General features: G+C 44.2%; 1 protein-coding gene across 3 annotated transcripts in view; it reads right to left on the bottom strand.

Moving 5' to 3' along the window:
* wbp1la (WW domain binding protein 1-like a) overlaps positions 1–22568 on the bottom strand; it is a 97712-nt gene that overhangs the window by 28425 nt on the left and 46719 nt on the right. The window contains exon 1 of one of the 3 annotated variants that reach the window (XM_080205918.1): positions 19497–19574. The exons of 1 other annotated variant lie outside the window; for it this stretch is intronic. In XM_080205918.1, coding sequence (XP_080062044.1) covers positions 19497–19556 — 60 coding nt within the window. In that variant the 5' untranslated portion in view covers positions 19557–19574. Of the gene's footprint in view, positions 1–6411; positions 6510–19496; positions 19575–22568 lie in introns of those variants that run through there. One more of the 3 variants, XM_080205919.1, reaches the window with a different exon arrangement.

Genomic DNA, 22568 nt, shown 5'->3' with positions numbered 1-22568 from the left:
GATACGGATTCAAAGCTGGTAGAACTTGGTTTCATGGTCACTATTACTAAGGTTAGCTTTTAGTTACATGTTTTAATTGAAATCAATTGTTGCAAAAACCACATCTGGTACATTAATGTCCTTTAGGGAAGGAAATCTGCTGTCCTTCCCTACATGGGACTCCAGACCTACAAAACATGGCTGACTCTCAACATCCCTTGGAAATGACCTCGCAAGCCACTCAGTTCAAGGGCAATTAGGAATCGACAACAAATGCTTGCCTTATCAAACACGCTCACATCCCATGAAAGAATTTTAAAAAATCAATTCCCAGTGGCTAACCAGAGTGACACGCAGACAGGGAAGCAATGGTTTTCTCACTCAACCTGCTTTTCAGGGAAATATTCTTTATTTGTCAGCATCAGCTGGCCAGTTTAATCAAATGCCACTGGGTAAAACTGAACTGAAGGATTTAATAGCATACATGTGGACTCAAAATATTCAAACCATTGTTAGGTATGACAGGTTTCTTTGAAGGAGACCGACTACAATGATAATCATGATGTGGAGTTGCCGGTGTTGGACTGGGGTAAACACAGTAAGATGTCTCACAACACCAGGTTAAAGTCCAACAGGTTTATTTGGTAGTAAACGCCACTAGCTTTCGGAACGCTGTTTCTTCGTCAGGTGACTCACCTAATGAAGGAAAAGTTCGTGGCGTTTACTGCCAAATAAACCTGTTGGACTTTAACCTAGTGTTGTGAGACTTCTTACAATGATAATACCAGGGATGAAAGACTTTGGTTATGTGGAGAGACTAGAGAAGCTGGGATTGTTCTCCATACAACGGGGAGACCATCTGACACAGGTCTTCAAAGCTATGAAGAGTTTTTGAAGGCACAAATAAGGAGAAACGGTCACCGCCGGCAGGAGACCTGGTAACCAGGGGATATGTATTTAAGATAATTCAGCAAACAACTGGAGGGGTGATGATTTTATTTGTAAAGCCTGAAAAAGGCGTTGGGAAGTTGGTTCAATTCTGATTTTCAGTAGTGACTGGGATATATACTTGTAAACATTTATACAGCTATTGGGAAAATGCCAAGGAACGAGACTAATTGGACAGTTATTTTAACAGGCTGGCACCGACACAGTGGGAAGGAGGATCTCTTTTGTACTTTATGTTCCTACGAGTGCACGAATGTTATCTTAAAAATGGGTGGTATGCTTTTTCCTGTCTGTTAGGCATTATAGAAAACTTAACTTAGGCAACAACAGTCGGGGACAATATAGGGTGGGCCTAAGATCAACGTGGCTTTTCACTGCTTCAACTGATAAAAACAAGGATCACTCGCACGGACTTCACAATTAGTACATTTTCAATATGCTAGCTTTCAATTAATAACAGGCCATATCAAAACGGCCATATCCGCAAAAAGGCAAAAGGATTTCCCACTTTACCACATCCATTCCACTGTGAAAGCCAACAAGATTACAAAGCAGACGGCACTCATGCTAATAAGATTGCTCGGGGAAAGTAAGAAAAAGGAACACACTCACATGAGGCTCTGACTCAGGCTCCCAATAAGTGGTGGAAAGTACCTTCAGGAGAAGCTGAAGTCACTGATTAAAGTAAATAATTTGCTGAAAATTTAGATATTGCTCAGTACAATGGCACAGTGGTTAGCACTGCAGCCTCTCAGCACCAAGGACCCAGGTTGAATTCCTGGCTTGGGTCACTGTCTGTGTGGAGTTTGTACATCCTCTCCGTGTCTGGGTGGGTTTCCTCCGGGTATTCCGATCCCTCCCACAGTCCTAAAGATGTGCTGGTTAGGGTGCTCTGGCTGTGCTAAATTCTCCCTCAGTGTACCCGAGCAGGCGCCGAAGTGTGGTGACTAGGGGATTTTCTACAGTAATTTCATTGCAGCGTTAATGTAAGCTGACTTGTGACTAATAAATAAACTTTATATCGTACACTCGACTGATCCTGGCCGCTTCCGAGAAACCGATGAATTAATCCAAAGTGAAACAACGGGAAAGGCTTCCCTGCAAGCTCTCGGCTTTAAGGAGGTGGAAGGAGATGAGAAACTTCAGATAAGAGCTCTGGTCTTCAAAAACCAATAAACTACTTAAGCCACACAACCATATTAGGTTAAGTTTTCTTAAACTATACTTACACCAATAAGTACAAGATGACCATGCCACCTTCAGTGACCATGAATTAATGAAATGACAATGACGGTTTTTAATCTTTAACCACTTTAAATTGATATTCTTTCCAAAGTGTGTTCTGATTGAGTTTTTCTTATTAATGTTTTGAATTAAAATAAATCCGTAAATAAAATTATTTTTAGCTTAGGTACAAATGACACAAGTTTTTTTCTCACACCAGCAGTTAACACGTATAGACATGCATGCAGTACATACAGATACGGTTTCTAAGCTTGCTCAGTGTACGAGAGAAAATAAACAAGAACAAGGAGAAAAGACCTCTGAGGTTTGGCCACAATAGAAGAGCTACTCAAGCAGGTCAACATCAGCATTGGTGGAGGTGGTGAAAGAGCATTCTCCTGTGCAGTGCTGGAGAACAGGAGAGAGGTGAGAAACGGTACAGGATCAAGGAGCTCCTGTGGATCAATGGAGGACAAGCCCCTCTCTACATCAACGGGGCTGAAGTGGGAATGGTCAAGAGCTTCAAGTTTCTGGGTGTCCAGGTCACCAACAAACTGACCTGGTCCCTCCATGCTGATGCTATAGTTAAGAAAGCCTACCAATGCCTCTCCTTTCTCAGGAGGCTAAGGACATTTGGCACGTCTGCTACAACTCTCGCCAACTTTTACCGATGCATCATAGAAAGCATTCTTTCTGGTTGTATCTCAGCTTAGTGTGGTTCCAATTCTGTCCAAAGCAGCAAAAAAAACTACATAGAGTCGTGAACGAAGCCCAGCCCATCACTCAAACCAGCCTCCCATTCATTAACTCTGTCTACACTTCCTGCTGCCTCAGAAAAGTAATATTAATAAATCATTCCTGCCACCTGAACCCATTTGTCTGTGTCAATGTCATTCCCTGCAACTTATTCCAAAAGCCCAAAAATATACTTTATTCATTAAAAAAATCTCTCAAATAAGCTATTGCAAAACAACAGATCCAAAAATTACAAACAGTGAAAAAAAGAATCATTTTTCCAATACAATACTATGCTTATTTACACAACATTGCATTTCATTGTTTAAAACTATATACACATGCCTCAGATTTTACTGTGTGCCGTTATTGCTCAGATTGGCACACAGTTACGCAGGTCGAGGGTATTCTGCAGTTCCTGGGCCCTCGGCTTGCCCCCGTTAAAAGGCCTTACAGTGTGGCCTTTCCCCGTTGGGCCTTTGCGGCGGCTGCCCCAAGCTTCAGCGCGTCCCTCAGCACGTAGTCCTGGACCTTGGAACGTGCCAGTCTGCAACACTCGAGGACAAATCTTTCAACTGGAAGATCAGCAAGTTTCGGGTGGACCAAAGTGCGTCCTTCAAGTTGATGACTGTCCAGCAGCAGTTGATATTTGTCTGGGTGTGCGTCCCCAGAAACAGCCCGTAGAGCACAGAGTCCTGCGTCACTGAGCTGCTCGGGACGAACCTCGACAAATACCACTGCATCTCACTCCAGACCTTCTTTGCAAAGGCACATTCCACAAGGAGGTTTGCGACCGTCTCATCAGCCCCGCAGCCGCTTCGAGGGCAGCGTGCGGTGATGTTGGGATCTCGAGCTTGCATAAAAGGATCTGACGGGGAGTGCCCTTCTCACCACCAGCCAAGCCAGATCTTGGTGCTTGTTTGTGAGTTCTGGTGATGAGGCGTTCTGCCAGATGACGCTGACAGTCTGCTCAGGGAACCATCCAACAGGATCCGCCATCTTCTTTTCTCTCAGGGCCTCGAGGCTGTTACGCACCGACCACTGCTTAATCGCCATGTGGTCAAAGGTGTGTTTGTGGAAAAATTTCTCCACGAAGGGCAGGTGCTGCAGTACGGTCCAACTACTTGGAACGTTCCGTGGCAGTGTGGCCAGACCCATCCTCCGCAACACTTGGGACGGGTAGAACCTCAATACGTAGTGGCACTTGCTGTCAGTGTACCAAGGGTCTATAAGAACATAAGAACATAAGAAATAGGAGCAGGAGTAGGCCATCTAGCCCTTCGAGCCTGCCCCGCCATTCAATAAGATCATGGCTGATCTGTTGTGGCTCAGTTCCACTTTCCCGCCCTCTCCCCATAACCCTTAATCCCCTCTCTTATCAAGAACCCATCAACCCGCTTCTTAAAAATATTTAGCGAGGCAGCCTCCACCACTTCAACGGGCAGAGAATTCCAGAGATTCACCACCCTTTGAGTGAAGAAGTTCTTCCTCAACTCCGTTCTAAACCGCCTCCCCTTTATCTTGAGGCTGTGCCCCCTAGTCCTACTGTCTTTTTTGAGCGGGAAGAGTCTCTCCACCTCTATCCTATCCATCCCATTCATCATCTTATACGTCTCAATGAGATCTCCCCTTATTCTTCTAAACTCTAACGAGTACAAGCCTAGTTTATTCAGCCTCTCCTCATAGCTCAATCCCCTCAACTCCGGTATCAGCCTAGTAAACCTCCTCTGCACTCCCTCCAGGGCCAAAATATCCTTGCGCAGGTGCGGCGCCCAACACTGTACACAGTACTCCAGCTGCGGCCTCACCAATGCCCTATACAGCTGCAGCAAGACCTCCCTACTTTTATATTCAATCCCCCTCGCTATGAAGGCCAGCATCCCATTCGCCTTCCTGACCACCTGCTGCACCTGCAAGCTGGGTTTTTGCGACTCATGCACAAGGACCCCGAGCAGCCGCACACAAAAGGCGGCCATCAGGATGAGGGCAGTGTTGGGCAAGGTTTTCCCTCCGTTCTCTGGAGGAGATTTGTGCATCGCTTCTCTCAAGACATGATCCATCTTTGATCTCCAGATGAATTTGAAGATGGCCTGAGTCACTGCTGCTGCGCAGGATTTGGGGACAGGCCACACCTGCACCACAGACAACACCTCGCACTGGATCATCAGGTTTTTTTTGGTGATAAAGAGGGAGCGCTGCTCCCACTAGCCCAATTTTTACCTGGTTTCGGCAATGTGCTCGTCCCAGCTTTTGGTGTACGCCCCTGCCATCTCCCCAGCACCTAAAGATAATCTGCCCTGATGGTGAAGGGGACAAAGGATCTGTCAGCCCAGTTCCCAAAGAACATGGCCTTGCTCTTACCCTGGTCGACTTTGGCTCCTGGGGCCAACTCGAACTGCTCGCAGACCTGGAGGAGCCTGCGAACAGAGGAGTCTGAGCAGAAGACAGCCACGTCATCCATGTGGAGGGAGGCCTTGACCTGCGTGCCTCCGCTGCCTGGGATTGTAACCCCCTTGATGCCTGGGTCGCTTCTGAGGGCCTCGGCAAAGGGTTCAATGGAACACACAAAAAGGACAGAGGAGAGAGGACAGCCCTGTCTGACTCCAGACCTGATCTGAAAACTCTCCGACTCCCACCTGTTGATTTAAACTGTGCTACTGATGTCTGTGTAGAGCAGTCAGATCCAATTGCAGATTCCCTCCCCAAAGCCTATTTTGGAGAGCACATCCATCATGTAGCTGTGCAATATTTTCTCAAACACCTTCTCCTGGTCTAGGCTGATGAAGCAGGTATCCACCTGCCTGTCCTGCACATAGTCTTGTAATACCTCAGGGATATGACTGCCCAGGGATGGAAGAGAACACAAGTCAATGCAGAACGCAGAACAGCCCTTTCACGTGTGCAGTCTTTCCCTACGTCTTTAAACAAACTACGCTCGCATCACCCTTACTTCATCCTTTTGGCGAAGATCAAGCGTAGTATCGACATGCTGCACTTGGTTGAAGTCATTAGGTTACATTTTAGCTTCATTTGAAGCACTTTTTAAAAGCAGCATCTCAGCCTTTTGGTTAAGGTGCAAGTAAGATCGAGCCTTGGAGGAGGTGCGATGCCTACTCCAATCAGCTTGGATCATGTCGATCAAGCCCAAGACAGGAGGTGAGAGCCCTGTCTTGTCAGCTTGGATCGGGAATGTCCCAACTTGTTGAGACTCTGAATTGGACTTGATTTGATTGAATTGGAATAAAAACAAAAAAAAACTGAACACCATACAAATTTTAAACGCGGTCTACCTTTTCTTTACAAATTTTTAATCTAGCAATCCAGTGTTACAGGGCAGTGATTCGAGGTCCTAATGCCATGCGTGACAAGCAATCTTGTTCCAATTGTGCAGAGAGCATTACTGCAAGATGATAAGACTACATGCATATTAGGCACGGAGGGTAACTAAGTCAAGCACGCAAGCTGCAGAGGGGGAGCAGCGGTGAAAGCAAATTCCAGGTCAAAGCAAAACCAGGGCAGTATTACCTGTCTGAAACTCAGGAGGAAAGGCATATTGAAGAATGAGAAAACCGAACTTCAGTCATCTTCGTACAGCCATTGCTTCCCAGCATCTACACTCCGGGCGTCACTGCATGTGTTATTTCAAAGCTTGTAAGCGTGCCAGTGAAATGTCAGTAAACAGACTCACAGACAAGGATCACCCAGCACACTGACAGACCGTGGCAACAGCAGCAGCAACCAAGAGTAGATGACATCACTGCACACCACGGTCTCAACCACAAGTCAGCTGTTTTACTATAAAGATGCAGCAGTTACAGAAACATAGCCGGAATTTGTTTTGCTGACACCACTCCACGGCTAATCTATAATGCCCAAGAGGATAAACAAGCAAATGTCTTTAATGGCTGTGGCTATTTATGACTGAACGTTAAAGTATCGCACTCCTCCAAAACGTTACAACCATAAACAGGCCTAAACATTTCTACTAGTCATCCCCTCAACTATCACCTCGAGCTTTCCTTCCTGGCCCTCACTCCAATTTGAAGGCGAGTCACCTCATACAGGATGCAAGTACCGAGACCAACACCAGTGCCGGACTCAGTGCTGCAGAAAGCTTCAGCCCGGAGCTGGCTGATGTTTTTTCCCCACCCACCACCCCCCCCCCCCCCGCACCCCACCCCCATGTCAAGTGTGGAAAAACTCCACAAAAATCACGGAACTCTCTGTCTAGCAGCACTGCAGGAGTGCCTTCACCACACGGACCGCAGCAGTTCTTCAAGGTGAGGGTTCACCGCCGCCAACATCTCAAAATGCAATTAGGAGCTGGTAATAAATGCCAGTCTTGTCAGTGATACCCCTTCACAAGGATCAACACAAGTAGCAACTGCATGCATTCTACTCCTTACAAAAATGAAAGTAGATTCATCCAACACGTTATATGACATTAGACTAGCCTATATAACTGGATATAACACTTGGGGAATGGGATTAAAAGGTTATGGGGAAAAAGCAGGATGAGCCAATGAGTTGGGCAATCATCATGATCGTAATGAACGGCTGAGCAGGCTCAAAGGGCCAAATGGCCTCCTCCTGCTCCGATGTTTCTGTGACCAACAACAACTTGGTCTTATACACTCTTCAGTAAAAATAAACGCTCCCAAGGTGCCTCATTGGGCAGTAGTGGTTAGCACTGCTTCCTCACAGCGCCAGGGACCCAGGTTCGATTCCAGCCTTGGGAGATTGTCCCAGTGTCTGAGTGGGTTTTCTCGTGCTCCAGTTTCCTCCAGTTCATCCAAAGTTGTGTAGGTGAGGTGGATTGGCCATTCTAAAGTGCCCATTAATGTCCAAACATGTGTAGGCTAGGGGGATTAGCAGGGTAAATGTGCGAGAAATGGGTATTGCGGACTCAATTGGCCTCCTTCTGCACTGTAGGCACACTATGATTCACTGGAGTCAAATAAATTTGACACCGAGCCCACTGATAGATATTAGGAACAAAGGTTTCAACAAGATAGGTTTTAAGGAGGGTCTTACAGATGGAGAGAGAGAGGTAGAGGGATTTAGGGAGGGAATTCCAGAGCTTGAGCCTCAGCAGCTGAAGGCACAGCCAAAGATGAAACAACTAAAACCAGAGCATGCTCAGACTTGGAACCAAATGAGCAAGAACAACTATGGAATAGGAGGGGGGCAAAAATAGGGACAGGCAGGCCACGGTGCGATTTGAAAGCGAGTTTGAGTATTCTTGGGTCAAGGGTAATGGGTGAGCTGGACTGAGAGAGTTTGGATCCAGGCAATGGATGTCTGGGTGAGCTCAATTCTACAGAGGATGGTGGTGGGACAAAAAAAAAATCGCTAAGTACAAAGATTTCCCCATCAACTCAGTCAGGAATTTGCCATCCAGTGTGCTGAGCTGACATGACCAGGAAGATTGCAGATTGCACCCAGTGATGCTGCTGTTGTTAACTGGTAATGATAGAGCAGCTGCACACTGCCCGCAGGCACTAGAGATAGAGGAACATAGGAACAAAGGAACTAGGAGCAGGAGTAGGCCATCTGGCCCCTCGAGCCTGCTCCACCATTCAACAAGATCATGCCTGATCTTTTCATGGACTCAGTTCCATTTACTCACCTGATCGCCATTACCGTTAATTCCTTTACCGTTCAAAAATTTATCTATCTTTGCCTTAAAAACATTCAATGAGGTAGCCTCAACTGTGCATGGGCAGGGAATTCCACAGATTCATAGCCCTTTGGGTGAAGAAGCTCCCCCCCCCCAAATCAGTCCTAAATCTGCTCGTCCTTATTTTGAGGCTGTGCCCCTTAGTTGTAGTGGAACAACCTCCCTGCTTCTATTTTATCTATTCCCTTCTTAATCTTATAAGTTTTAACGCGACCTCCTTTCATTCTTCTGAATTCCAATGAGTGTAGTCCAAGTCTACTCAGTCTCTCCTCATAAGCCAACCCTCTCCACTCTGGAATAAACCTAGTGAATCTCCTCTGCACTAGTGCCCGTATATCCTTTCTCAAGTAAGGAGGCCAAAACCGTCCACAGTACTCCAGGAAATCCTGCCTGCAGACATCAGGTGAGGAGAGAATCATAACTGTACCGCACTGCGATCAGCTAGCCAGCCCGACCGTGCAGCAGAGGAATGGTAAAGATTATGGGGGGAGACTGGAAGGTATCGCCCAGACCCCAACAATGAACCAATGCCTTCGGGACCAGAACAAATTGACTGAAAGAAGCGGAGAAGCCGAGAGGAAATCAAAATTGATATGGGATGTCCACAAATGTCAGTGTGGTTTAGCTGATAGCAATCTCACTTTTCCTTATGAAGCAAGGATTTCCTTTGAAGCAGGAACGAATATTATATATTAAAACACAAACCACTTCCATTAACACCAAACACTCTTACATCATCTAAATTCTGGCAGTCATGTCAAAACGGATGCTCACCAAAGTGCTGAGAATAGCCATCAGATTCTGTCAATAAATCCTCACCCCAAACAACAACACTGTTTTTCACAGTAACTTCATTGCATTGACACATTGTGTTAACATAAGCCTACTTGTGACAATAATGAACTTTAAAAACTTTAAAATGATTGATTTCAACCAACGGGTAGGTTAAAGAGAATTATAGTTTCAGCAGAAGTTTAGATAGTCGTCAACGTCACAAGGATAGTGTTTTTTAAATCTATACGTATCCTTCCCACAGACTTTACCTCCTGCTGTTATAACCTTCGGTTTTTCTCTCCCAGTAACATTTTCCCATTTAGTTTTTTTGCCAAATCCAATGGTTGTGGTGTGTTTGCAGTTTCAGCCACCAGGTGGCTCAGTGGGCTGATTTTTTTTTCATGGAAACACCATTTTGCTTTTCACCAACTGACCATGAGAAACGCCTGGGGCAATTTATTAATTAGTATATACAGGGAAACATAAAAATACTAGCAGTGACAAACACTCGTGGTAACACTTGCTCATACGCAACAGTGAAAGAAAATTTAGACTGGGCACAGTGGTTAGCACGCCTGCCCCACAGTGACAGGGACCCAGGTTCGATTCTGATCTCGACTCACTATGTTGGAGTTTGCACATTCTCCCTGTGTCTGCATGGGTTTCCTCCCACACGCCAAAGATGTGCAGGTTAAAAGGTGATTGGCCATGCTACACTGTCCCCTTAGTTAGAGGGACTAGCTGGGGTAAATATGTGGGGTTACGGGATAGGGCCTGGGTGGGATTGTGGGAAATATATATTTGTAATGGAAATATATTTCAGCACAACAATAGAAACATCAAAAAAGGGTGCAATAATCCCAAGAACAATGCAGAAAATGCTGGAAAATCTCAGCAGGTCAGACAGCATCTGTGGAGACAGAATAGAGCCAACATTTTGGGTCTGGATGGGATTGTCGTCGATGCAGGTTCAATGGGCCAAATGGCCTCCTTCTGCACTGTAGATTTTGTCTGTGCATTGAATACAAAATTTTAGAACCTCAAAAGGAGAGTTCCTTCAAATATTCTTCAGAAGTAGTTACAGATATCATCATCTGAACACCTGAAAACAAAGAGGTTCGATAAATAGGATCACCAATTACTCACATTAACATGTACCATTTACTAAACGCACTTCCGGAACTTGCTGAGGCTCTTTCGATCACACTTTTTAGACCTGCAACCTCTACTACCTAGGACAAGCACAACAGATGCACAGCAATGTCACCAGCAGCAAGTTCCCCTCCAAGTCACACATTATCTTGACTTGGAACTATTCTGCTGTTTCTTCACTGCTGCTGGGTTAAAAGCACAAACTCTTTTGCAATAACATGGGTGGACCTGCAACACCGTATAGACTTCAGCAATTCAAGAAAGCAGTGTAGAACCTCTCTCAGGGACAATTAGAGGTAGCTATATAAAAACTGCCCTTGCCACCTACATCCCATGAACGAATCCTAGAAAGAAAATATCAAGTGTTAACCTAACCATGAGTCCATCGTCATCAGTGTTCGTACACTTCCTTTGTGATGCGTTTGATCCTACGCAAGATTTCATGCCACAAATAGCAAACAGGATAGTGGGTGGCAATCGATCTCTGCTAAATTTGTTCAGGAACAACCTGCAGCTCCATATGACCTTCAAGAGAATCTTACTCGCTTTGGTAAAGCCCTTTTGAGGCAGTATCCATGATGATTCAGAATTCAGTCTTTCACTGCCTCTGCTTTAGGGTCACAAAGGAGCCCAGGTACAACAGACAAATCCCAACTGTTCTCATTATTAGATCTAAAGATAAAACACCTTCCATTGCCACTTGTATTACAAGGCATTGTGGAAATAGTGACCTAGTTGAGTACATCTGACAATTCTCCAAGTCACAGCATAATTTCAAGCTTGATGGATACTCTTTATGCCTATACTTCTCCTTAAACTTCACCATGCATAGGTGCAAAAAAATCCTAATTCATGTCAGTGGCTGATTTCCCAATACTTTGATCTCCAGGGTATACGATGGCCCTTTGACTGCACTGCCCACCCAGTACATCTCTGAAGCATAGCAGTCACATCAGAACATACAAAGACCTAGTAATGGAATGTGAAAGCACTGTATTTACAGAAACATAACACAGAAACATGTCATTGCTTCAACTGGTTTACGCCAGTGTTTGTTCTCTGCACAAAGCTGCTCCCACCCTACCTCATCTAACCTTATTATCCTTCTACTCCTTCTCCCTTCACGTTCAGCTAACTTCTCTTTAAATGCACCCAAGCTATTTGTTTCAACTAGTCCATGTGATGGCAAGTTCCATGTTCTAACTATCCCAAGTTTCTCCTGAATTCCTTATTGGATTTATCAGTAGCTATCTTGCATTCATAGCCTAATATAGGTCTTCCTTATAAGTAGAAAGATCATTGCTCTATCTACCCCAGACAAACATTTTAATGGTTCCAAAGACCTCTAGAGCCTTCTCCATCCTAGAGGCAACAGCCCAGCCTTTTCAGATCCTGCTGGAACCTCTCAATTGTAATCTTGCATTCACATAACCAACCTCAGATCATCCCAAAGTACTGAAGAGGCAATGAAGAGCAGTGGGACGTATAGCTGGATAGGGAATGGAAGCCACATGTGCTGCCAAATAAACCTGTTGGATTTTAACTTGGTGTTGAGAGACTTCTTACTGGGGAACGGAACCCAAGCCTCACCAAGCAAATACATGGAACCCAGAGCTTTGTAGGTATGGATTAGAAAAGTCACCACTAGAGTAGACTACCTACAGTGCAGAAGGAGGTCATTCAGCCCACTGAGTCTACACCAACCATAATCCCACCCAGGCCCTATGCCTCCCTTTAACTCCACATATTTACCCTCTCAGCCCCCCTGACACTATGGGAGAAATTTACCATGGCCAATGAACCTAACCCGTGCATCTTTGGAGTATGAAAGGAAACCAGAGCGCCCAGAGGAAATTCATGCAGATACAGAGAGAACATGCAAACTCCACACAGTCACCGGAGGTCAGAATTGAACCCGAATTCCCTGGCGCTCTGAAGCAGCAGTGCTAACCACTGCGCCACCCTGTCGCCTCCATCATTGTGCCATCCCTATTTTGAGTCCGGCTGGAGCAGTCTCCAATTCTGGACACACCACATTAGGAAGGATGTGAAGACTTTGGGCAAGGTGTAGATGACATCTACGAGGATGGTTCTGGGGGTGCCAGATTACAGTAATACTGATAGGCTGGAGAATTACAGCTGGGAAGGCAAAGAGGAAATTTGATAGTGGTGTCCAAAATCGTGAAGGGTTGAGAGAGAGTAAATAACTGGTTGTTAACTAGAGGACAGACATTTAGAAAGGATTCAGAAAAGAACCAGAAGACATGAAAAAAGTCTCTCTCGTGCAAAAGTGGTTAGAATTTGGAATGCTTTTAATTGTCTGGGTGGTGGAAACAGATTCAATAACAGCTTTGGAAAGGAAATTGCATACTTGGAGAAAGGAGGGAAAGTGCCAGACAGTGGAAGAAGTTAGATTGTTCTTCGAAAAAGCCAGTGCAAACTCAACTGGCTGAATGGCCTCTTTCTGAAAAGGGCCAAGGCGAAAACTCAACTTCCTCACACGAGCGGAGGCCGTCCCTCCTTCCAGTCCCTCAGATATTCCAGCAATTTGGGAAGCTAGATGGGGCACCCTCAAATTATTCATCTCACTGCATCTTCCGTTTTGAAGAGAAGGATTCCAAGTGGTGCAACTTGCTCTTGAAAATACAAAAGCTTTAAGAAGAAAGACTTCTCAAGAAGGAAGCAAACCAACCCAATTCATCATGCAAATCAGCCTCCCGGCCATTGATTCTGTTTACACTTCCCACTGCCTCAGCAAAAAGCAGTCAGCGTAATTAAGAACCCTACACACCCCGGAATTCTCTCTCCCACCTCCTTCCGTCGGGAAAAAGACGCAAAAGTCTGAAGCCATGTGCCAACCGGCTCAAGAACAGCTTCTTCCCTGCGGCCATCAGACTTTTGAATGGACCTAACATTAAGTTGATTTTTCTCCACACCCTAGCTATGATGTAACACTACATTCTGCTCTCTCTCCTTTCCTTCTCTATGAACGGTATATTTTGTCTTATAGCGTGCAAGAAACAATACTTCTTATTGCATACCAATACATGGGACAATAATAAATCAAAAAGACTTGTGAAATGTGGACGTTTCCAACTTCAGAATTTGATGAGTACAGCGGTAGACAATGATTACTTACTTGGATTACAACTGCATCTATTTTTCCCCTCTCTAACCAGTAGCTGTGCCTCCTCCCTGCCAGGAGACATACCAGCTAGCCTAGCAAACCACAAAAACATGCCTGGCTAATGCAGGGTTTAATCAAACACCACCGCATAGGCTGCAATCAGACTTCCCAACACAATTTTCTCCATCTCTCATACATGCTCCCCGCACACTGAATACATTGCAAATGATGTCTTAAAAAAAAAGGAAGCACATGCCAAGTTACAGAGAAAGAGCAGGGACGGCAGTTCTTTGAGAGCTAGCACAGTCACAAAGGGCCAAATGGCCTCCTCTGCTGCAGAATTCTGAGTCACTCGAAACATGTTTTCAATTTCAGAAAACAGGTATAATTTTTCTTAAGACCAACCCTTTGCATTACCAAAAAGACAAAGAGCAACATTTAAACAGCAATCGTAGATGCTTGTTAACGAACCTGCTGAGTTGATAGAACATTACATAAAGGGATGGGCAATTGTCGTCTAAATTTGCCTGATGGTACAGCTAACGTCAGCGAAGTACAAACACCAGTTGCTTCCCAATAATGAAACTCTTCACTTTAGTCCAATAAATAATAATTTCACTAACTCCCTGCTCCCATAAACATCCCAATTAACAGTATTTGTTGGCAATGTCAACCACAATGCGATGGATAAAGTTTATTTATAGTGTCACAAGTAGGCTTACATTAACACTGCAATGACGTTATTGTGAAATTCCCCTAGTTGCTATATTCCGGCGCCTGTTCGGGTACACTGAGGGAGAATTTAGCATGGCCAATGCACCTGACCAGCACGTCTTTCAGACTGTGGGAGGAAACCAGAACACCAGGAGGAAACCCACACAGACAGTGACCTAAGCCGAGAACTGAACACGGATCCCTGGTGCTGAGAGATAGCTGTGCCACCATGCTGCTCTGATAGATATATAGTTACACAGGAGCAAGAATAAACTATTCATCTTATGTTCTTATGAACCTATTCTGTCATTCTATTAAGATTATGGCCGGCCTGAACCACAGTTCCATTTACCTGTTTTTGTTTTGTCTAAATATTTCAATTATTTTACCTAATAAAAATACAGGGCGTCACAGTAGCACAGTGGTTAGCTGCTTCACAGTGCCAGGGACTGGGGTTCGATTCCCAGCTTGGGTCGCTGTCTGTGTGGAGTTTGTACATTCTCCCCATGTCTGCGTGGGTTTCCTTCGGGTGCTCCAGTTTCCTCCCACATTCTGAAAGACGTGCTGGTTAGGTGCATCGACCCGAACACGCACCAGATTGTGGCGACTAGGGAAATTTCACAGTAACTTCAGTGCAGTATTAATGCAAGCCTTATTTGTGACTAATAAAAATGAAATAAAGCTCAAAAACATATCTATCTCACACCAGAAAAGCTCATTGGGACGACATTCCACAGCTGGTTAGGAGATGGACTACTTCAGATTTTCCCTAACCTTTGTGTGAAAAATGCTTCCTGCTGTCACTTGTTAATGAGCTAGCTTTCATTTTAAGGTTATGCCTGACCTATTTTGTTCACCCCACCAGAAGTAGCTGCTTGTCTGAATCCACGCTACTGAATCCCTTTTTCATCATGTATGCTTCGGTTACATCACTGGTTCTTAAACTGATGCCTGCCAACCCCTGGGGCTATAAATAGTAATATAGTATAATAGGCAATAATTAATAAAATTGCACAGCAGCTGCAGGCAGCTTTGATGAAAGTGTGGAGGTGGAAGCACTTCTTTAGTGCAGAGTGGGCTGGCTGCCTCTCACCTTGATTTTCACAGTAGCCCAGTCCATCACGCAAACCAGCCTCCCACCAACCAACTCTGCCTCATCAAAGCAACCAGCATAATTAAAGATCCCATGCACCCCAGACACTCTCTCTTCCATCTTTTTCCATCTAGAAGAAAAAGATACAGAAGTCTGAGGTCACAGTACCAACTGACTCAAGAACAGCTTCTTCCCTGCTGCCATCAGACTTGAATGGACGTACCTTGCATTAAGTTGGCTATGACTGTAACACTACATTCTGCAATCTCTCCTTTTCCTTCTCTACAAACATTAGACTTTGCCTGTATAACATGAAAGAAACAATACTCATCATCGTATACTAATATACGTGACAATGATAAATCAGTTACCAAGATCGATGGTGGATATCACTTCTAAATTCTGACTTGTTCATTAGTGAGTTTTCAACAAAATGTTTAAGCACTATGTCCTATGTGGTGAGAAACAGGCACACCCATCTTAGATGCATGTGTGTAAATAAATACCTGGTTTATTGAAAGCTTTCCTAAAACACTTTTCACATAAGGTACCTTTACAGCGAGTGTTAGACAATTTGATAATTCATTTGGTGTGTCCATGATTGTTAATTTATTTGAAAAGGGATCCTTCAACTAAAAAAAGGGTTTGAGAATAACTGAGTTAGATCATCCCTCTGCAATCATCACAAGCCAAATGTAAGCAAATTGTCATACTTTAACCTTTTAAGCCACGACACAAATGTGTAGATGGTATTTTCATATTAAGTTTTACCCAAAGTAACTGTGACTTGGACCTTGATTAAAAATGCCAAATATCTAACAAAGCAATTTCCTTGGTTAGGTTTCTTTGAAGAATTTTATTCAAGGCACACAATTCAAGGTTCACTAATGTCCTTCACAGAAGGAAATCTGCCATTCTTCCCTGGCCTGGCCTAGATGCGATTCCAGAGACCCACTGCAATGTGGTCGACTCTCAACTGGCCAAGGGGCAACTCAGGATGAGTAATAAATGCTGGCCAGCCAGTGACACCCATGTTCCACAAATGAATAAAACAAAACACGTGTTGTGGCAAAAAAATCTCCACGTGAGTGAGTTACACTTCAGGCCTTTGTAGCCAGCTCCTTCCTGACTTGCTGCCCCTCCCTCACTAAGGTCACCCCATTGCCCCTCTCTCAATATTCTAACACTCAAAATATCTCTAATTGGGACACTTGATGATTTAATAGAAATAAGCATTAAGGCTTCCACCTTTTTTCCTGAACACCGATTTTCCATATATTTGCATAAACGGAGTAGGGAGTCAGACAGCAGTTTTAAAAAAAAAACATTTTTTAGCACCTGCGATGTTCCCGGATAGAGAACAAGTAGCAGGTCCACTAACAGGAAACGTTTCTCTGAGCTTTAGCTTTCAGCCTCTCTTTTACAGTTACATTAAGTCCAAAGGTGTGTGGGTTAGGTTAATTGGCCATGCTAAATTGCTCCTCAGTGTTAGGGGGATTAGTAAGGTAAATACATGGGGCTACAGGGATAGGAACTGGGTGGGATTGTTGTCGGTGCAGCCTCGACGGGCCGAATGGCCTCTTTCTGCACTGTAGGGATTTTATGATTCTATGGTCATATGAACCTCTCTGGAAACTCTGAACTTGCCACGTTATTTGCGCTGCATGTTTATTGTTAAAAATCACGCACCGGTTTTGCTTTCAGAACCTCAAAGTTATAGAATTTGTCATTATTAATATTTACTGTAGGGAGAGGCGGTGTCAATGTAGTGGTAGTAGTAGAGGTGGATACAATTTTGTCTTTTAAAAAGCATTTAGACAGTTACATGGGTATAGAGGGGATATGGGGCAAACATGGGCAGTTGGGACTAGCTTAGCGATAAAAGGGGGCAGCATGGAGAAGTTGGGCCAAAGAGCTCATTTCCACGTTGTAAACCTCCATGACTCTAGTGATACAGTCACTGGATGCGTAATCCAGAGACCCAGGGTCATGACTTGGGGATCTGTGTTCAAATTCCACCACAGCAGATAGTGAAATTTGAACTCAGTTCATCTTGAAAATTAAAATCATTCTCGATTGCTATAAAAACCCATCTGGTTCACTAACGTCCCTTAGGGAAGGAAATCTACTGTTCTTAGCTGGTCTGGCCTACATGTGACTCCATAACCACAGCAACGTGGTTGACTCTGAAACCCCACTCAGTTAGAATCTTAGGTTTACAGTATGCAAACAGGCCTTTTGGCCCAAGTTGCCCATGCCACAGTTTTTAACCATTTAGTCCCAATTGCCCATATCTCTCTATACCCATCTTACCCACGAAACTGTTTAAACGCTTTTAAAAAGACAAAATTGTACCCGGCTCCACTAACATCTCTGGCAGCTCGTTCCAGACACTCGCTACTCTGCAAAAAAATTGCCCTTTGAACCCTTTTGTATCTCTCCCCTCTCACCTTAAACCTATACCCTCGAGTTTTAGACATCCCTATCTTTGGGAAAAGATATTGACTAGCTAATCTATGCCCCTCATTATTTTATAAACCTCCGTAAGATCACCCGAGTCTCCTACGCTCCAGGGAAAAAACTGCCAGTCTATCCAGCTTTTCCTTATAACTCAAACCATCAAGTCCCAGTAGCATCCTACAAAATTTTTTCTGCACTCTTTCTAGTCTAATAATTAGCTTTCTATAATAGGGTGACCAGAGCTGCACACAGTATTCCAAATGTGGCCTTACCAATGTCTTGTACAAGTTAAATAAGGCATCCCAACTCCTGTATTCAATGTTCTGACCAATGAAATTAAACATGCTGAATGCCTTCTTCACTACCCTGTCCACCTGTGACTCTGCTTTCAAGGAGCTATGAATCTGTACCCCTAGATCACTTTGTTCTATAACTCTCTCCAGCGCCCTACCACAAGTTCAAGGGCAATTAGGCCCCAGTCAGTGATACCCACATCCCATAACATGAAAACGTTGATATCTCAATTACCATCACAAAACAGATGATCTAGTCATGATCATACAGCCGATTGTGGGAGCCTTAAGTGATTACACGTCAAAAAAAATACGTCAATGGCTATGAAGTGCTTTAGAATGTCCAGTGATTGTGAAAGATGCCAAATAGACAAGTCTTTCTTAAACACCAGCAACCACAGTTGAATCAATTTGATCTTGATGGTGAGAAAGCTTTTCTAAAAGATAGTCTGGGGCAAGATAAAATCACCCTGACAAGAGTGCATGAATTACGGAACACCAAAACAGATTTGTTAAGGGCAAACTGTTTACTGGCTAGGCCAGGCACTGTTTTTCCTAGAAAATTGCTGTGTGAAGCTGCTGTGCATCTTATGATCCAAACATCACCCCATTGCACAGATCATTCGCGTTTTAACATCACACACGCACCAGTACTTGGCACCAACCCAGTGGGCAGGAGCAGAGTTTTTAAACTGTGTCACAAGTAGACTTACATTAACATTGCAATAAAGTTACTGTGAAAATCCCCTAGCCACCACACTCCGACGCCTGTTGAGATACATTCGGAGAATTTAGCACGGCCAACGTACCTAACCAGCACATCTTTCGGACCGTGATAGGAAACTGGGGAACCTAGAGGAAACTCACAGACGAGAGAATGTGCAGACTCCGCACAGACAGTGATCCAAGTCAGGGATTGAACCTGGTTCCCTGGCACTGTGAGGCAGCAGTGCTAACCACTGCACCACTGTGCATGCACGTTCACCCCCAGGTGCTCTGGTTTTCTCCCACAATCCAAAAGTCACGCTGGTTAGGTGCACTGACCATGCTTCATTCTCCCTCAGTGTACCCGAACAGGTGCCGGTAGGTGGCAAGTAGGGAATTTTCACAATAACTTCATTGCCATATTAACGTAAGCCTTCTTGTGAGTAATAAGTAAACCTTAAACTTGTGCCACTTCCAAGTTTTGTCATCTAAATTAACATCAGATTAAGCCCCGAATAGTGCTGTCTATCATTACACTGTCAAAAAATTCACAAGACAGTAACTGGGAGAAGGATCTATAAACAAACAGGAATTCTGCATTTGTTGACTTACTTCAACTCCTGTCCTGTTGTTACGTCCAAACAGTGCCTTAACAGTTGGATGAAGAAACATGTTGGCTGCTAAACAGACCAGCATACAAGCCAATGTTTCTACTTGCTTCACAAGCCTTGCCCTTGCAAGCACGGAGTCAGAATGGGTTGATCCCCACCACACCCATAGCTGCTGCTTCCATTGGTCACATTACGATTACTGCTCACAACACAGCAACAGTTCACCTACTCTCCTTCACAGTAGGGAAAGACCTTTACAATGCTCTGTGCGGATAGAGAACTTGCATAGATACCTTTGCCGTATCTACACCTTTTGTTTTGACTGAAAAATCATTACAATTAAGATCTAATGCCAAACATTGCACTAACCATTGTTAACCAGTTTCAATTATTTTCCAAATAAAAATCTCCAGCAGTAATGGCAACTCGGGGACATTCCGCAAAAAAAAACCTTGCAGTGAACAAGATTCAGTCAAACACATAAATGAATGGAGTTTCTGACAGGCTTTGTTTCTCCCATTTCTTGCAATCCGCTTTCTGCTGAGTTGCAACAAACAATTGGGATTAATTTCATTGCCTTCCACCAACGTGTTAGGTCACATCTTCACTTTAAAAAGCGTTGCGCGCACAAGTGAAACTGGAACTAGCAAAATCAGCTGAAATGTTGACGACTAGGCATTACTCATAAAGCTGAACCCCCAAAAGTCAACCATTTCCAGAAGTGTTTTGTGGAGCACTCTGGGGGTGTTGCAACTGATAAGGAGAGCCCTTAAGCTCAGCAGCCACAATTTTTATCACGTATCGTACACCAGCCTGTCATATTGATGCTTTTCTCATTGCTCGTCCAAGAACAACTGTGGAACTTTTTGGGGATAAAACATTTTACAGCAGCTTCATGTCAAGGCCCATTTACCCTTCAAGCCTGTGCCCTCTGACCTACACATTGACCGTGAGCCCAGCCACGCCTCAAATTTAAAACCATCATCATTTTTGTGCCCAGATCCTTCTGCTGCCTTGCCCCATGTCCATCTTTGTAAACTCCTCCAGCACTGCAGCTTTCAGGGAACTCTACCTCTGCTCCAACTCTGGCATAGCCCTGGTTTTTCAGTGCCTCACCATTTCTGGCCATGTTTTTCGCTGACCAGGCCCTGAATCTCTGGGATTCCCTCCATGGAGCTCGTCACCTCTCTGCTGCTCTCTCCTTCTATGACACTCCTTAAAATCTCCTTTTGTGTGGTCGAGTGTCAGATTTTGAGTGATCATGCTCTGGTGTAGAGTTTTGGGATGTTTTACTACGTTAAAAGTTGCTATATAAATGAAAATTATCATCAAGTCTGAAATGGTGTACAGCATTATTAACAACATTGTGCTTTGAGTCAAAAATCATCTCCCAGCATTTTACTGAAGGCTCTACCCTCAAAATGAGGAGGCTTTTCTTCCAAGGGTCATTAGCCTGTGGAATTACCTTCCCACAGGGCAGTGAAGGCTGGGTCACTGAATATTTTAAAGGATGAATTAGACAGGTTCTTGACTGATAAAGGGTGTAACATAAGCTATAGGGGACAGGCAGGGAGGGAGAGGTCACAATTAGATCAGCCTTGATCTTATCAAATGATGGAATGGATGTGGAGGGCAGTATGGTATATTCCTGCTCCCAATTGGTATGTATGCGCTGGCACACCTATCCAATCACTATACTGCCTTCTATGCTCCCTGACCTCCTCCACTGCCCTTATCAAAGAAAATTCCAGGTGCAGTCCAAACATAACAGCAAAAGCTGCTGGACACCAATTTTCTCCCTCCCTTGAAATCTCTGCTTCCATGCAACATGTGACTCAGCGTCATGCGAGTGTACCTTTAAAGGTTTTTAAACAAAAATTATGCCACTTACAGCTTCAGCGATGTCATTGGAGGTGGAGCTAAGATGTGGCGGTCAGGGGTTTTTTTTAACTTTGGGTTTTCAGTTTCATTTTGGGGAGTGTGTTGGAAGCAGTTTAGCAGCAGGCTAAGAAGCAATCTCTCTCACTCTCTCCATGTTCTTTTCTTTGTTTAGTTCTGAAACCATTATCAGTTAGCTGAAAGACAGGCTTATTGCCATCCTGCCTTGAAGAAGCCGTGTTTTGGGAAACAGATTCAACGATGACCTCTTCGGAGTTTCTTTGCAAAGGATTCTTAGTACAGACCCATTTCTTTATTAAAAGTTAATTTGGAAGTATGGCCTAAGGGTCTGGCAATGAGCCTGGAGAAAATCCTTCCTATTATTACCCAGGGTGAATTATTAAGGGCCAGAAGAAATGTTAGAAGGTTGCTGAATATTATCCCGGTCTTCCAAAAGCATACTCTGGATAGGTCAGTGGTCTTCCTGGACACCATTGGTAGGGTAGACTGGAATTATCTATTTGAAACCTTGCATAAGTTTGGGTTGGAGGAGACTTTCTGAAGTAGATTCAAGTACTCTATAAGAGCCCAACGGTAATGGTCCTTACAAATGGTTATCGGTTGCAGAATTTTGGCCTTCAGAGAGGGAGTAGGCAGAGACGTCTCCTGTCTCCCCTCTTGTTTGTTTTAGCTATTGAACCTTTGGCTGAGGCCATTAGACATGATCGCCCTGTTTATGGGTTGTTCAATGGAGATAGAGTGAAATTTTTTGCTGTCTGTATGGATGATGTGGTGCTGTTTGGCTCCAGGCTGAGTGTCTCTGCCCTTGCTCTCTTTTTCTAATTGTCCCCCTTATGTCCACTTCACAAATTGCTTTCCCATGTAACTGAAAATTTGATAGTTCAGGGACATTATGCATACTTTTGGTTTCTTCCTTGCAAAGATTGCAAGTATTTCAGACCCCAGCCTGATCCCTGTGGCACTTCACTAGTTTCAGTTTGCCAACCTGAAAATGAAGCACTCTGTTTCACATTAGTCAACTAATCCTTAATCAATACAATTGTTTCATCTGCAACACAGTGGGCTCTTATCTTTTATCTAGCACCTTATTGAGTGCCCTTTGGAAATCAAAATACACGACATCTACTGGCTCCTCCTCACTTAATCTGTTCATTAAATTCACAAAGAATTCTTG

This window comes from Carcharhinus amblyrhynchos, chromosome 17 (assembly GCF_965287045.1).
Source record: "Carcharhinus amblyrhynchos chromosome 17, sCarAmb.v2.hapA, whole genome shotgun sequence".
Taxonomy (NCBI): domain Eukaryota; kingdom Metazoa; phylum Chordata; class Chondrichthyes; order Carcharhiniformes; family Carcharhinidae; genus Carcharhinus; species Carcharhinus amblyrhynchos.
This window is presented reverse-complemented; position numbering and strand designations above follow the sequence as displayed.